This window comes from Hesperophylax consimilis, chromosome 14 (assembly GCF_061612785.1).
Source record: "Hesperophylax consimilis isolate HC1 chromosome 14, BYU_Hcon_1.0, whole genome shotgun sequence".
NCBI lineage: Eukaryota > Metazoa > Arthropoda > Insecta > Trichoptera > Limnephilidae > Hesperophylax > Hesperophylax consimilis.
In genome coordinates, this window is record NC_142849.1 from 12,948,768 (window position 1) to 12,966,906 (window position 18,139).

Sequence of the window (18,139 nt, forward strand, 5' to 3'; positions counted from 1 at the left end):
AACTCAGACCACTGGATCAGTTGATGAAAGATTTATACTCGAAACATTAAAAAAAACCTTTTTAATTTCTACCAACACACAACACACATAGCAAATAATCAAAGAGTCATAGAAAAGTTAATTAATGGAAAAGTTCTATGGAATAGTTGCTGTCAAAATGACATGTCAATGACCAACAATGTCAGAATGTAATGTTTATATTGTCAAATAATATTAATATTTGGAATATTTGCGTGATATGTGAACTGTTTTATATTATATTTAAAGAGTAGCAATATTTCTTGGCGTCGAAGTTTACTGTTCTCGCTCGTTGCTGTATTTTGTTTACAAGGTAAATAACCATTGACCAACTAAAATACAACTTTTTATTTTATTTATTAGCTATTTTTTGGTCCTTACTATAATATCGGAACATTTGTATTATATTAAAACGCACATTAATGTCTTTCATAATATCCATTTTCTAAGACGGACCATAGTACCAGGAAATTCTCCACTAATTATCACACTAGGCATTACTAGAGCTAATGGTATAATTATAACTTGGCTGTAATGGGTTTTTTGGGCTCCAGCCCATTAAAAACCCCATCATACCTAGGTAGATCCAGGTATTATTTTTATTAAAAGGGCAGTAATGGGATCTTTCTGACTCAACAAATATATTTGAAGACCATTCTTAGAATTAGAATGATGTACTTGCTTATTATTAGTTAGTCGAGCAATGCCCTCCTAGAATTTAATTCCATTATTACAATACATTTTTTGACATTGAAATTTCACTGTTGAGTTGATACAAGATTCTACACAGATAAATGTCTGCCCACTGCATTGTTATCTCTATATTTCTAATAATATCAACAAAAAAGTTGAGTATAATTAATATGATAAACTTGCCGAATTCCTAATGAAGAATGAGTTAATGATGAATGTAAGTAAGTCTGAAGTCATGGGGTTTGAAAGAGAGAGTACTAAAACAGTGTGAAATATAGTTGTGAAAGAGGTATTCTTGGAGCAGGTGGATGAGACTGTGTATTTAGGAAGTATGTTTACGAGGGATGGGAAGGCTGACAGAGATATTGAAAAAAGTCCATTAATGGAAGACTGAACGCAGTTGGCGCTAACAAAAAGTTGTCCAAAGAAGCAAAGCTAACAGCCCACAATTATGCTTCTTGCAAAGGCTCTTTAAAAACAACATTTGATTTGAACTTGAATATCTAATGGAGGCAACTATTTAAGTCGGGGTTTAAGTAAACATGTACCAAATAGGTTTTAAGGTTGTTAGTTTGGGTTATTTTAATAATTTCAGCATATTTCCTAACCTTCTAACTTAACTTTGAGAAAAAACAAAAACAAAAAACTGGTTCACAAATTTGCTTTGAATTTAATCGGCGGACTGCCGATGGTCTCCGGAGAACATGCGAACATTCTAATATGATCTTTGTTAGAATAATTTGCGATGCGATTTTGACCTTAATGTTTCGAAAAATGAATGCAAACCAAAATCAGCATCGTTTGCGTTAGTAAAACTTTAGGTTCCACTAATATTTTTCTGTTTTGTGCTTCGGCTTTCAACAGGTTAAGCGTCATTTTCAAAAATGGAACCATGTTTCCTTACCCACCTTTTCTTCTAAACAATCTGCCACTGCCACCCACCTGTGGTTATGGTTGTAGATAGCCCTTGGTGTCACATCGAAAGTAAGAGAGTTTGGTGGGGGTGGGTGGGAGTGGGCGACGAAAATGTGCTTTATTATGGAAAGTCTGCGAATGTTTCAGATTATTTCAGAATGGGTCCGCCGACTGTGTCGGTGAGTCTGAAAGGTTCGAAGAAGTTCATGAAGGTTCTCGAATGCTCTAGAAGGTTCTCGAAGGAGCCAGAGCAACGCGTGGCGGGGTACAGCTAGTTAATTAAAAGAATTTAGACGAGCGAATATATTATTTTTAACAGAAGATTATTTTAATTGTCTTTTTCAAAATTGGAATTGATTTGTTGAGAGAATTCAGGCTATGTTGTTATATCATGGGTCTGCATTAGTTTCATATAATTTTTTTGAATATATAATTTAAAACTATATAAAAAACCATATAAAAACTATATAAAAACCTATACATGCATATAACTTTAGATCGCAATTTATTTATATTTTCCCTGTCAAACCTTATCACACCAGAATGTTGATTGCAACACATAGTTTAACACATCTGGCTTTCAGCTGTTAGATCTTTCGACACAAACACACTATTTGTTAAGTCATTATATTATGTTCTTGGTGTTTCTCGATTTAAACGCAATAACGGAGGTTACTATAAAATCCTTTATCTTATGTTTAGTATCTATGCCTATCAATAACTTTAGATCTCTAAAATTGTTAATGTTTTCCTTATCTTACCTAATCATGTAGCATTTTGATCGCACATAAAAGATGGTATAATAAATTTAATATAAGATTGAATTTTGTAGATTAAATTGTTAAGGCAGACTTAACACCTAGGATTTTCAATTACTGATTAATCCCTCAAGCTAATTTGTTCGCGTGTTAGAAAGAGAAAACACCACACTTTATAGTCAAATTAAGAAGTTAACAACAGAATAATTAAAATGTTCACCTGTATGAAACCAAAGGTTCCTACCACAATTTGAGAAAAATTAATGAAACTTTGTGTGAATTTTTTTTTTGAAACGTCACAAAAAGTGAGATGACAGTTATGTTTGCAATACATTTGTCTAATAAAATTTGTATTTCTTTTTTGTTATCAGTACTTTTAGTTCAGTGTTTCTAGTAAAAAAATTGAAAGCATATTTCAACTCCTTTCAAAACCAGTTTTCGGACAAATTTAGAAATATTCCATTTAATTGGTTTTATTGCAAAGCAAAAATACAAACGGTTTCATTAGTTACATATGTAACTATTTAACCTAGTTTTTGTTTCATCACTTTTCATAACTTTATAGCACTTTTTATATGTGTTGAATTGTCATTTTGATTAGTTATCCGGTCACCAATTAATATGTAAGCAACTATTATTTTTTTGGTAAACTTAATAAGACAAGATTTTATATGCATAGCACAAAGGGTAACAATTATTTTACAAGCAATAATTATTAGCCTGAATCACTCATCCACATTGAAAAATCTCCTAATAAAAGATACATGACAAAATGTAACAAGCAGTAATTGTCGAATGAAACACTAGTATATATTGAATTATTTCGCGGATAAGAGATAAGCCGCCATAGCTCAGTGGTCAGAGCTGTCGACCGGAAATCGAAAGGACACGGGTTCATGTCCCGTTGGCGTCATGTATCTTTTATTAGGAGATTTTTCAATGTGGATGAGTGTTTCAGGCTAATAATTATTGCTTGTAAAATAATATGTAAGCAGTTAAAAGTATAACCAATATAATTATGATTATACTTGGTTGCTAACCTTTTATTCCGATTAAATGCTGATTAATAATATAATATGGAAATACTTAAACTTTCTATTTGAAATGTAATAAAATATCATTTCAAATGCATAACTGATTATTAGTCATACACAAAAGTAAGTCAAATATTTGGCATCGGAACTAAAATCATTTCTCTCTTATCAAATAATTATTTGTTCCAAAGATAAATATTATTTTATTTATTTTCAATCAAATCGTCATCATCACAACTCATGGTATTAATGTTAGTACCTAAAACATTATTAGTATTGTTGATAAGGGTTGGGTAGGTAGGAGGTCCCTACAACTGATAACCACTTTCAAGTCTAGTGCTATATTGTTATCTTCAAATACAAACATCAGTCTAGTATTGGCATTTGACCAGTGAGGTTGCTTTCACTGACTGTCTTCTCTGCTACATAAACAAATAATTACTGTTGTTTTTTTGTTAATAGAGAGTGACTGTTATTTGAAGTTAACCAAGTGTTTGGTGTTTTTGCAGTTTGTTTTGTGTAACTGATTCAGTGGAGTAAAAATGGTTAGCCAAAAGATGGACCGGTTATCTTTCAAAGAGTTAGTTAGTTTGTAACACTATTAATAATATTTTAGAAGTTAGTAACTCTGTGATGGAACGTTTTGTTACTCCGACAACTGTCATTTAGTAAATTTAAGTGATGCACTTATTTTATTTATGTATTATTATTTATCTCCTACTTGTTTCTAATTTACTATTATAAATTGGTGAGATATTAGTTTGATGTTTTAGAAATTAACTTAATCTCATTCATTACATTCCCATTTTTAATTCAAGACCTATACCCAAATAAACATCTACATGGAACTTTATCGTAATCAGCTGTTGTCTTGTTGTTCATCCTTCTTTGTAATTTTGTTTTCTGTTGTCTGTTACCAAAAGTTTTATTAATTTGAAAGGCTGATTAGCTATTTGACAATGACTTCTAACTTGTTGTTTAAATACGATTTCTGAATGACAACAATATTATAGTGTCCTAAAATGATTTTATTCATTGCAGAGGGGACAACGAGGATGCGGTGTTGGAGGTGATAGATTTAGAGAGGAATACGGGAATCTACACTACAAACCTAGACATGACTTCCCTCGCTACATTAGTTTTTATGAACAGAGATTCCAGGTAATAACATTAGAATAGTACACAGTTTAAATAAATAATTTGTGATCTGAATGATATTATTTTTTTACATACTTATTTTGTCTTACTGGGGCATTTTAAAACTGTAAAAGTGTTTATTTTTAACAATAACAATGCGTAATTTTCTTTGATGTTTAAATGCTTCCCTTGCCAACAGGGGTACCTAAAATCTTTAATATTACTATCCTTCATGTATAATTTTAAATAAAGGTTTTACAGTTTTTTTTTTTTTCCTACAAAATTTTTAAACACATAATCTACCATTAAATAAAACTATATTACTTGAATAAAAGGTGTCATTCCTTGCCGTAAATAATACTTCTGCTGGAACCATGCCCCCCGCAGAATATGCGGACAAATGAAACGCCATCTCACTCGTGTGTTAGTTCGCTTATGGGGCAGTCCATTCGCACACTAACTTTTGGGTGAGTCATGCTCATTAGCTCACTTGCTCTTACTATTACCAGAGCTGCGTGAGAGTATAAGGACGTTATTTGATCATTATTTCATGAAAACACAGAATGCATAAGCCTTAAGAATAATTTGTAATGAATTAATAGGAAAAAAGGCATTGAAATGACAAAATGAGTGGGGACACAGAGTCAACCCTCATGGTACCCAAAGTTTTGTTTTGCCAAGGCATGCTGAAGGTTAAGCAAGAACCAAGTACTGCATGGCAACATGTTGATTTAAATAAGTGAATCTAAAAAAGCATACATAGAAATAATCCGAAAATCTTAATGACTTGTATTTAAACAAAATCGAATTAATAATTATATTTTGGTATTAATTTTTATTCTCCATACTTTTTTTAGGTAAGAGATTACTTATTATTAACCTGTCATTCCTTGTTCAGTTCACTTTCCCTAGGACCGGGCAGTACAGTCCACTACGATGACCAGGAGTTCAGACTGACGCTGGCGTACGAGCGGCTGCACATCATCCCCAAGACCCTGCTGGACCGCTTTAGCCCCACCACACAGATACTGGACATCAGCCACAATAGGATCAAGTGCGTAATTTTTAAAATAACTTTTTAAATTTTCGCTGTCAAAAATATTATCATGATTAATTTTTGCCTTTATGTCATTATATGTTGGCCATTGTTTCGGACAGCATTACAGTGTCCATCATCAGGGCGGATGTCGATTGTGGTATGGTGTGTTTATTTAAGTAGAGGTGATACCGAATGTGCGCATTGATCCTGATAGGGCAGGGATTTCAATGCAAAAAATAGTTAAATTAATCTGAATTCGATGTTAAGTTTTGGTGTAGCTCTCAAGTACAGGATACCAATGTTTATTAATTAACATATAGTTTGCGGGAGACGCTTAAACCGCGTCTTTTGCAAACTGTTATCGGTTAAGCGCGGAGACGCCAAAACGCGTTGTACACTTAGAGTAACAATATGTTATGAGAAACGTATGATGTTGGTTGATCTGTGAAGTAAAAATTAGGCATCAGCTCTCGTGAGACGTGTACTAGGTACCACGGCAATTCGTGGAATTAGGGTCGGGTGGCCGACTGTAGTCATGAAACATACACTTGAAATACAATAGCTGCAATATAAACATTTCGTTTTTTTAATCTTTACATTTCTTCAGTGTTATAGCGATATTGTTTCGTTCTCTATTTTCGTTTCTGCCTACATTGTGCTTTAAAAATTTCATACAAAATACCTATCATTGTAGATACATTCGTAATGTGTGTTGAAAAGTTATTTGTGTGTTGTGCTTGAAAAATTATTTATGTGTTGTGCTTGAAAAGTTATTTGTGTGTTGAGCTTGAAAAGTTAGTCTTTACAAATTGTTTTCTTAATAAAGGGATATTTTTTTCATAAAAAATACCAAATAAAAATGGACTACTGTAATGATGTCATGTACCTTTACATAAAGGGAATTGTTTCCAACGATTTCATAATTTCAAACAATAGTAATGTTTATTGTTTTGTATTTTACAAAATATGTATATTATGTGGAACGTGCATAAAATGACTAAATCGACAATACGAAAAAAGTGCAGTTTGTAAAAAAAATTTAAAATTAAATATCATAATTGTCTATCCAAAAATATAAAAAATAATAAAAGATTATGAATAAGGTGAAATACTGAAAATTTGATCAATAGTTCAGAAGTTATAGCTATTTTACATGAAATATATTTGATTTTTTTTATGTAGATTGATTAAAAAACACCCCGAAAACTTTGTGTTAATAAGGTAATTAATATTAATGGAGTTTTTGTGGATTTCAATTGCCTCCATAATTAGGCATGCTCGATACGTCTTGGGTCTTCTTTTTGGGATCTGTTGGAGCTTATCGTTCCATTCTCATTGGGAATGTATGGCGAGCGATATGCTGAAATAGGTCAAGCCATGAAAATATAGCGCAAGTGTGTCAGCCCCATTATTTTTGCTAAAAGTCAAACAACACGTAAATGGCCATATGGCCATGAAAATCTTAAATAACATCTTTTTTATCTTTTAGACTTTTGTTTTCATTTCTTTCTGTAGTTTTTGATAGTGACAACTTATTTCCTGAACTTGCGTAGTATAAGTTTATTGTAAGCCAACCTTTAACCCAAATCTGTTTAGTGAAGCATTGATAGTAATGATATTTAATTGCGTCTTAAATTTATGTAGTAATCATTTAATTATCTGTTTAGCTTGCGTATTCATTTGTGACATTATATTTTTATGTCTAAATCATAACACTCTTCCTCTACAAGATATTAACCCACTTCTTGCGGATGAAAACAGGGGTCCTATTCGAGAAAATGGATTTTATTTTAAACCACTATATCATTGAAAATAATTCAAGATTTGAATTAAATTTTTTACATTTTACTCACCACCCCAACTATAAAATAAGCCCACTTTTGTAATATGACTCATTTAACTCTTTGCACGCGGCCGTATCAACTGTTGTTACGGCAAAAAGTCTATACTCACACGCAGCTGTATCAACAGTTGATACGGACACTTTGACAGCCGATATTCCAGCGCTCTTTCGTCATAAATGTATTTCTTGCTCACTTGGACATTCGTAGAACTATCACAATGCTGACATCTACAAGAATTTCTCAAAAGTAAAATTGTATTTCATAAAAAAAGATCGATAATCAAGTGCGCCTCTTCGCGCCTTTTAGTCCTTTAGTTTACATTTTTGTCAACGGATGGCGTTAGTACTAGTATATCATTCACAACTTTTCATAACTAAAAATGATAAGTGCTCATGGTGTCCCACTTGTGTCTATCAACGCATTGGCCTAAGTACACACACACCGAGAGTGGTTTATTTATGACGCCGAGTGAATGGCGGGACCACATTAAAAAGATAAGGTACATCTTTGTATGAAATTTTATGTTTTTGTTTTTATAAACATCTAAGAGTGTTGACATACGAGGATTTGTTTTCATATTGTGGAGAACAATCTGTTCTGTCTATATAGTCCAATAAATCATACCAGAATGCTATAATTTGACATTTAATTTCGTGCATAGGTATTTGAAAATATGTACCGCGTACGGGTATAGATAAAACGGAGCAAATTAACGCGTTCAAAAGGTTAACTGAAGTTAAATTCAGTGTTGAGCCATGTTTGTTTTATGTGTAAAATATGTTCATATTTTATTAGATACACTACAAAAATTATTTTTAAATTTTCACACAAATCATTGCAAAAAAACTTCCTAATCTCCAGTGCGATATTTGTAATTACACATTATATGCATTACCCGTTAACACACTTTGGGCGGGAAAGGTAGTTCTACCCACTCGACCGATTGATGCTTAACGGTGGGAAGGGTAGTTTTACCTTTTGCGCCGACCTCGTTTTAATGGCAGAAAAGACCATGTTTTTATTATATATTTTATTATATACCAATCTCTTTGTAAAGGTCCCAACTATATGTAAATAATTATCGAATCGTAATACAAGTCTTCTTTTTATATTTATCTTCGTGCCTTTCAATTTCATCTGTATTTCAACAAAAGGATAGTATATTATTTAGATAACATTTTTTTTTATTGTAAAAATTCAATTCTTGGAATGAGGGTTTTTATGACTGTGAAACCCGATTCGAATATCTATCTATGTTCCGCACCCACTCAATTCCTATGTGCAAGCGAGCGAGAGATATCGGGCGTATTTAAAGAAAGCAGGTATGGGCAAGTACCGATAGATAGACTGTAATAATACAAAATTAATTGAGTTGCATTTCAAATAATATTCGATTTTTGTTTAGTACTTTTATAGCTTAGGTAGTAGAAAATTTTTATTAAAATATTTTAATTATTTTCGATGATATAGCGATTTAAAAAAAAATTAAAGAATTTCGGGTGGGTTCTTTATTTTCGCCCAGAGATAGCGTAGCGCCAGCGCAGAAATTACCCGCTAGAAATGTATTAATTAAATAAAGTTTCCTTTTGATAAAATATTCTTCCACACAAAAGACAAGAATTTGAAGATGGGGAAGACTTGGTTCACATTTTAAATACATGTACATATATTTGGGACCCCTACAAAGAGATTAATTACCTTATTTTCTTTTCTTTTGTTGGAAAGCTTTGTATGGTATCACTTTGTGGTTTGACATCCATCTATCTATATAAATAAAAAAGTAAATTTTTTTTTCCATTATTTCTGGCTTTCTCCCTTCAAGGGTGTTCTTGGCCATCACTTAAAATTATTGAGAAATGAAAGGTGAATTTAAATATTAATTTTATTTAAATAGGCAAATTTCAAAATTATAATGAAAATTGGAGTCGAGTTCAGACTTAGAAGAGATGAGATGTTGAATGGAGGGGAGGCAATTTTAGATAAGGCTTGATAGAAGAGAGGATATTTGTTTAGAGAGGGACAACCAAAAAATATGTGATCTAAAGTTCCCACTTCTAGACCACAGAATGTACAATCTGGGGAGTCAAAGATGTGAATTTTAAAAAGATGGGAAGGAACGGAACAATGTCTGATCCTCATTCGAATGAGTGAAGAAATTTCTTTTTGGAAAAATGAGGGAATTGCTGAAACCACGGTTTTGATGGAATAGTCCTTTGTATTGAGGCATAGCAGGCTCCCTTGGATTGACTAGCAATGTGCCAATACTCCGACCAAACATTGCGGGATCTATCTTTGATGATGGAAAAAATGTCAGATAGGGGAATGTGGTTGTTCTTTGGTTAAAAATATTAAATCTCCGAAAGTTCTTCACCAATTTCTTTAAAATTTTGATATAACGTTTCATTCGAATACGCATGTGTTTTTATATGCCTATATTATTTAGATGTCACCTGTGACAGATAAAAACATGCCATTATTGAAAAACAGCGCTATATGTTGGACAAACATGCCATTATTGAAAAACAGCGCTATATGTTGGACAAACATGCCATTATTGAAAAACAGCGCTATATGTTGGACAAACATGCCTTTTTTGAAAAACAGCGCCATCCGTTGGACCTAAAAATGCGTGGCGGGGTACAGTTAGTATTTATATAAAACTATTGGACAGCAATGCCATTCCCGCCATGCAAGTAGGACCGGCGTAAAAGGTAGAGCTACCTTTCCCGCCGGAAAGGTGTTAACAATATGTTTAATTGATTTTCAATTAAACTGACTTAGTTTTGAATTTCTTAAATATCACCAATAAATTACCTTAGGCTCGTGAAAAATGGTTTGTACATGGCATTATGAATAGTTTTACTAATGTTGATTTATTTACTTTCTAGAAACTTGGATTTCCTTGTCCATTTCAAGGAGCTCAACTCGCTGATTGCTGATGATAACCTCATCGATGAAGAAACCATATTTCCCCCCATGCCCAAGCTGAAACTGCTATGGTAAGACCCTTATAATTATTATTTTTTTGGTAAACTAATGTTTAAGACAAGATTTTTTATGCATAGCACAAAGGGTAACAATTATTTTTATAAGCAATAATTATTAGCCTGAAACACTCATCCACATTGAAAAATCTCCTGATAAAAGATACATGACGCCAACGGGACATGAACCCGTGTCCTTTCGATTTCCGGTCGACAGCTCTGACCACTGAGCTATGGCGGCTTATCTCTTATCCGCGAAATAATTCAATATATACTAGTGTTTCATTCAACAATTACTGCTTATTACATTTTTTCACCTGAAAACAACCAACTTTATTTTATATGAGAAAGGCATTGTAAGTGCTAACTCTCTCACTAGATGGCGTCGAGACAAATTGTCTACATTTTTTGATGAAGATACTTGAACTTGTCAAATATTAATTAATATTTTTTTGGTAAACTAATGTTTAAGACAAGATTTTTTATGCATAGCACAAAGGGCAACAATTATTTTTATAAGCAATAATTATTAGCCTGAAACACTCATCCACATTGAAAAATCTCCTGATAAAAGATACATGACGCCAACGGGACTTGAACCCGTGTCCTAAACTACTTGTTCTACATTATTGTTACCCTTGACCATAGGTAACTTGACTTGCACAGTTCTGCTTTTAAAAATGACCTATAAAGGCAAATACGTCCAACTCCAGTAAAATGTTGGCTTTGTTTTTTAAATTTATTTATTATTTTTTTTTAATAAGAATACCGCACGAGAGTCCCAACTGCTCCCAACTGTCTGGAGCCAGTCAAACTATAGCATCCCCAATTGGGGATGTTGTGGGGAGAGAAAGGTGGGCCAATACCTGGCTATTCAGATATGGTCACCAAACATGCCTAAAGCCATTTTAAGCAATGTTTCAATTCTGAATGGTAGTCTTACACCAGGGCGATACTGAGAGTATCTTCCACTCTGGAACGTGCCACAAGTGTACTACATATTATTTTTAAATGAATAAATTGTGAAATAATACAAATTAATCAAATAAAATTTTATTGTGGACGCCAGGATTCAAACCCGTGACCTTCGGCTAGTCGAGTGCTTTATTCTTCGTCCACATAGTTCATCATTAATTAATAAATTAATTATTCAATTAGTTATAAGTTATTCTTGGCAGCACCATGCTCATGTCTGTGTCTCCAGGTTGAACCACTGCAAGGTGGAGACTCTGTTCCCGTGGATAAGGAAGCTGAAGCAGAAATGTCCCAACCTGAAACACCTCTGCATCATGGGCAACCCTGCAGCGCCCAGCTACCTCAATGGCGGGACCTTCTATGAATATTTGCAGTATAGGTCAGTTCAAACATCTAAATGTTTTATAGAATTGGCAGCTCTCCTAAAAGATTTTTTAAAACACCGGAAACATAAATACCAGAAGATAAAAATTACGTTCAACGAAAAGGGGGGTCACTAGGTCCCTCATTTATCGCGGAACGATTGTATCTCTTAATATTCCTTTTGACCTTTCCAGTAACACTCAGATATTAGTGTTACTACTGACTGTTTTAGCCAGATATCACCCATATTCGTTTAGTAATCAATCATTAATGTAAGCAAAACTGTGAAAAAGTATGAAATCGAGCTTAACTCAAATCTGTATTATTGGAGTCCTTTTTTTCCGCTTTTAGAACCTTTTCCTTTTCACTTTTATTTGCTATTGTGGCTTTAAAAACAGGCTATTCTAATTAATTTCAGTTTCCGAATGAACTGAAAAAATATTAATATATCTTATCTGAGAAAATTTTAATACAACTCCTTCATTCACTAGTTATTCAATTATTCCCTACAAATAAGGTTTCAACAAGTATCATGGAGTAAAAAAATCGCAAGGAGAGTGTGCAAATGTAGACAATAATAATTTCCAGTTGTCTGTATATATAAAATACATCATCTCTCCAGATTTCATTATCTTTGTATATACAAAATATATCATCTCTCCAGATTTCATTATCTTCGATTCTGTGAAAATAAACACATTACATTATATTTATTGTCAATATAGCTACGAAATACAAAGATAATAAATAATTAAACTTAATTTGTACATATGCGAGTCAAAAATTTTCCTTATCTTGAACAAATAACAAGTTTTCATTTTGTGTATTACAAATAACAAGTTATAATTTTGTATATCCCACTTCTAAGGGATCGCCTTCACTGGCTTCGATGCCCTGAAAGAATAGAGTTTAAGATCTGCTTAATGACCTTCAAAGCATTGCAAGGAATGGCGATATATCGGAACTAGGTGTCCGACAAAACTTAAGCAATAGACTCTCTAAGGTCTCTAGATCTAGATGTTAGTAATCGTCTAATCGAACTTTCTAGGTCAAATCGAGCCGTTTACTAGGATCGCTCTTTTAGTGTAACAGGCCCGCTCATCTGGAATAGACTTCCCTCAGCTCTTACTAATCTCCAGAATTTGGCTGAAATTAAACGGGCTTTAAAAACAAAATTATTTAAAAAATCTTACCATTCATATATCTTAACTTCTTTTCAATATTTTATGCCTCCTGTTTTAGTTTTAATGTTCTTGTTTTGTCCTGTCCTGCTGTTATTGTTATTCCAAGTTTTGTCATCACTTTGTATAAACAGTATATTTAGTGTTATGTACATGGAACATTGAATTTCATGGCTTCAAGTGAGACAATACTTCAAAATTGAATACACTAAATAGAATAATAGGGACTAGGTACCAAATAAATGAAGCTGGGATATAGCAGGGGATTTGGTGAATAAAATGACAATATTTCATGAAAACACCTTTTTATTATCTTCTTAATGGATTTATCTTACAATGTGGTAGCATTTTTACACACCTCCGCACCTCCGTTGTCAGTCATTTACAATACAAATGACAGTTAAACTGAATTGTATTTGGTGCCTATTTTAAAAGAAATCATGCTTGCTGTTGCGTATACAGCTATCTTTCGGCATGCATATAAGTTGTAATCACTTTTTTTGGCACTTAGGTTAATAGCACAAAGAACATTTCTGCATGTGTAGTGTATATTTTATTTTTTGGTCACTTTATTATTATTATTATTATTATGTAATGAGCAGGCAGCATTCTGCTGATGCGCTCATATCTGATTTCACAACAAGTTTGACAGTAATTGAGTTGTTTTAAGTTTGAAATAAGTCCTTTCTTCTCTCCAAATGTGAATCCAATAGAGCTTTGAATTGATTTATATTTGTTGCATCGATGACATGTTGTTTGGAGTTTGTTCCAAGCATCCACTACTCTATTTGCGAGGAAGTGTTTTCTAGGATTAGATGCAAAAGACGTTTTGGTAATTTTTTTTTAGTGTCCACGGAGATTTATATTTTTATTAGAAGTGAAGATTTCTTGGATGCTAGGGCAACTGTAATGTCCAGATAAAATTTTGAAAGTCTCGATCAAGTCACCCCTTTCTCTTCTTTCTTGTAAGGTTGGTAATCTTAGTTCCTTGAGTCTATCTTCGTATCGTAGATCTTTCAGAGCTCTTGGTATTTTGTCTCTGTACTCTCTCTAACAGATTTATATCCTTTGCGAAGTAAGGACTCCATATTTGGAAAGCATATTCCAGGAGAGGTCGCACATATGTTTTATATATTTTTAACATCATGTCCGGTTTTAGGTCAAGGAAGGTTTTCCTGATTAGATATGTTAGTGAACTTTATGCTCATTTTAATTTTATTCAGTATTTTATGTAAACTTTGGTTCCAGACTGTTTGTGCTCTCCATCTTCCCCAATCTGGTGCATCTGGACGATCGCACCGTGACGGAGGACCAGCGGGCTGAGGCGCTGCGGCTGTACCAGCGCCCCCTGCTAGAGCGCCTGGCTGCCCCCCTCGCCTCTCCCCTCGTCGCGCTCGCCCACCACCCCGGTCCCCTGGCTCTGTCCCGCAGCACCCTCAAGAGGTGGCGCGCCCTACACGAGAAGATGTCTGGAATGTTTGACCCACCGCCGCCTACCACCAACGGCAGGAGTCTTCTGGTTTGATGATGATCTGAAGTTTGGCAGGAATCTTCTGGTTTGGAGACGTTCTGTTAAGTTTCTGCAGGATTCTTCTGGTTTTAAGATGGCATATAAAGATTTAAAGTGATATTTTGTGTGAAAGTGATTTGTTATCGGATATGATTTAAGACTCTCACGGTCGATAGTATTATGTTGATTGACTTTTGTATAATAATTCTCCTCCTTCTTGAGCGAGATTTTGAATAGATTTACTATGTTTAGAGTGTAGAGAAATGTTAGTGTATCGATACCCTATTCGTGAATTTCTATCGCCTCTACGTTCAGGTGAGCTCGATATGTTCTAGGCCTTCTCATGCTTTAGGCATATCTAGGAAAGATGAAGTGCAAAATGACTTATTATTCCAAAAGTCAAAAAACAATTGATTGATTAATTTTTGACATACGTCGTGATAAGTCTTATTATAAGTTGATATTTGGATTGTAACGAGGGTTTCCTCTATTGACTGATGTAATTATTTTTATTATTAATACGGAATTCTAAATGACTGTTGACTCTAAAATGCATTCCAAGTTTGGTGATATTAAAAACTTTGATCTTATATGCATGCATTTGTTTAACCAATACGCTATTATGGGAGAATGATCAATAGCTCTACGTAAGGAATGTGATAAATAAGTTCAACGAGTGTTTCTAAAAATTATAGAAAAACATTTCAGATACGTGCCTCAATGTTCTCTGAAACCATATCGATATGTATCAAGTAATTAAATTCAGGGCATGCTGGTATAAAAATACGTCAACTTAATTTTTAGGATTTGGATTGCGAAATACAAAAATGTAAATTTTAGACCTTTATTTATCACCAATAAAATGTGTTTTTATTGAAGAAACTAGCTGTACCCCGCCACACGATGCTGTAGCTCAGTCTGTCTGTGCAGATAGAGAAACAATAGCGCGTGTTGCTTTTACATCCTACAGATGGCGCTGTTTTAAAAAAAAGTATGTTTATCCAACAGATGGCGCTGTTTTTCAAAAAAGCATATTTCAACCTGTCACAGGTGACATCTATATTATATAGATATGTTGTGTCAAAATTTCAAAGCAATCGGTGAAGAATTTTCAGAGATTTAATTTTGAACAAATGAACATTTACATTTTTATTTATATAGATTAAGCTAAGGTATTTTTATGTGCCATAATAATTTATTAAAAAGTTGTTCTGGTATGTTTTATACATTGATAAAAATTGCGACCAATTATTAAACACTTGTATAATATGTAATACATAACAGTTTAAGTATATATTCTAATCCCGAGATCAATATGTATTAGAAATACAAAATAAGAGGCCAAGGTGTAAAGTTTTATAAGAAATGATAACCTTTGGCATGTACCATGTGTCAAAAATAGATTAGGCAGGAATATGTAATCTCATTGTTATAATGACCTTTCATTTAGGTGAAGTCACAATGTATCTTTTCAAAAAGTATTTCAGATAATTATTGTAATTAGTGTTTAGTTTGTATTGGTGGGATGTTTGTTACAAAAAGCAGAGTAAAGTTGGTGTCATTTTTCGTTATAATTTCTTTTTGTTAAAAAATTCTAAAGACAAAACTTTGTACAGTTATTTAGCACAATACTCTTGGCAACAACAACTCAAATCTCTATCTTCCACGTAACTTTTGATAAACATATTTTTGATATTAGATATTTTACGTCTTTTCTACACGGGACTTTTCAATGTCAACTATCCAACAATGCGGCAGTTTTAGCACGTTGCTTTGTTGATATTGATTTTATTGAACAAATGTAATTAGCTGCTATGAGTAGAAATAAGGCAAATAAATTATGTAATTTTTACACAACTTTTTATTGCACATCACTGTATTTTTTTAGTGTTAAATCAGTCATTTGATACACATTCTTAAGCAGGGTACTCACCTAGAGTGTAGCATGTAATGTATCGGATACTGTATCAATCTGCAAGTGGGTACGGCTCGTCCACGGTAACCGCGTATCCAGCTACGACCTCCCGGATCCGCCTTTAGTGCTCGCTATGGTGCTCGCAGTGAAACCGCCGTCGGCGGGTCGCTGTGAGCACACTGCGCTCCACCCGCGAGCGGCTCGCAGTAGACTCGTGCCTACATACTAACTTGATACAGTATCAGATACGTTACAGGTTACACGGTTAAGTGAGTACCCTGCTTTACAAGTAGCTCGATACTGCACAATTCTTTGAACATCACAAATATATTTATATTTAGTTTTTATTGTTTTTACAAACTCAAATATATGTGTAATAGAATTGGGCAGATTTTGCTTAAAATTATCTAGCATCAAAGCCATTGAAGCAAAATCTGATTTAAATGGAGTAAATTACCAAGTTTTATTGTAAAAAATAAACATTTATATTCTGGTAGTGACAGCTACAAATAAATAAAACAATTTGATCACTTAATATTTATGGTACTCTCTCACTAATTCGCTATTCCAAAATCCAGGCAAGTATCCTATAAGGAACTCTAATGGAGGATATTATGGCTTAAAAATATATTCATTAATATAGGTCAATAAACGCTGTTTCTGAATATATAAGTTTATTATTTAGAATTTACAAATCGTCATTTAAAAATGAATAAAACACCATCACATTAAAACACATCGTTTGATTTGGTATCTACTGATTCATCACAACCAGTCTACGTGAGTAATAAAGCGTGGAGAGAGGTGCCCATCATGGTTAAGGCACCTTAGGACCTACGCCATCAGCGTTGAGAGAGGTACCCACCATGGTTACGGCATTTTAGCACCTGCTCCACCACCGTGTGAAAGAGGTATGGTCACGCATGAGCATACTCGACTGGTTGAAAAATAGGCAACTATTTCGCCTTCACCACCAGCCGACTTCATCAACAATCACCTCATCTGTTGATGTCCAGACGGCTGTTCACCAAGGTTAAGCAGGAGCATTCCCTCTTCCTTCCATCGCAGCCCTCAAACGTGCCGCTGGAGTCCTGTGGTGACACTTCACTGATTACACGCGGAACATTCCAGCAGTCGATAAGGAAACACCTACGCAGCATTATCATTTCTAGAGATGCATGTGGTTCTATACCATCCCCAATCACTAGAGTTGTTAAGATCATATTTACGCTCACGAGAAGGCTCCCTTTTGTAAACTTGTTCAAACAAAATATGCACTCGGCCGACTGCTGAATTTGTCACATGACTAGCTTGATTTTATGCTTTCAACTAGTAAGAATAACGGCGTATTATAATATATAGTTGTCAGACAATCGAGCGGCAGATTACTGAGAGAGTACCATAAATAAGAAAATATTAAAGTTTAATTACCTTTGTAAAATTTTACGCTACACATAATGAAGTTTTTAATATTTTACTATCTATTTTTTTATTATGATTGTATCACGCTGTATTATATAAGGCTTTTTTAAACATTATATTTAAAGTATTATTGTAACTATGTAAAACAAACTGCATAATCATTTTATAAAATAAAGCAATTTGTTTAAATTGAACAGATTTTTTTCACCACTCGTAACCGGTTATCATCAATGATGATATTGCCCGGTTCACATTTGTTAAATTTAGTTTATTTTATTTATTATTACATTTTGCGCCCGACTAGTTTCTAGCCAATTATATCAGAGGTTAAAACTGTTTGGCGAAATTGCC

At 33.6% G+C, this 18,139-nt stretch overlaps 1 protein-coding gene across 2 annotated transcripts; it reads left to right on the forward strand.

The window, feature by feature from the left end:
• The first annotated feature begins 155 nt into the window (after nt 1–155).
• On the forward strand, nt 156–18,049 carry LOC149417912 (leucine-rich melanocyte differentiation-associated protein-like). Of its 2 annotated transcripts, none has more exons than XM_089639530.1 (6): nt 156–331; nt 4,460–4,579; nt 5,454–5,609; nt 10,327–10,437; nt 11,627–11,776; nt 14,190–18,049. In XM_089639530.1, the coding sequence occupies exons 2-6, from the start codon at nt 4,536–4,538 to the stop codon at nt 14,464–14,466; spliced, it is 738 nt and encodes a 245-aa protein (XP_089495656.1). In that variant the 5' UTR covers nt 156–331; nt 4,460–4,535; the 3' UTR covers nt 14,467–18,049. The 2 variants fall into 2 exon arrangements, with proteins under 2 accessions (XP_089495656.1, XP_089495655.1); XM_089639529.1 differs by lacking the exon at nt 156–331 and adding an exon at nt 3,807–3,998.
• The last annotated feature ends 90 nt before the right edge of the window (nt 18,050–18,139 follow it).

Coding starts and splice junctions, on each gene's coding strand:
- LOC149417912 (XM_089639529.1), top strand. CDS start 3,961: ATGGTTAGCCAAAAGATGGACCGGTTATCTTTCAAAGA. Junction 4,580..5,453: donor TTTATGAACAGAGATTCCAG/GTAATAACATTA, acceptor TTCCTTGTTCAG/TTCACTTTCCCTAGGACCGG. Junction 5,610..10,326: donor ATCAGCCACAATAGGATCAA/GTGCGTAATTTT, acceptor TTTACTTTCTAG/AAACTTGGATTTCCTTGTCC.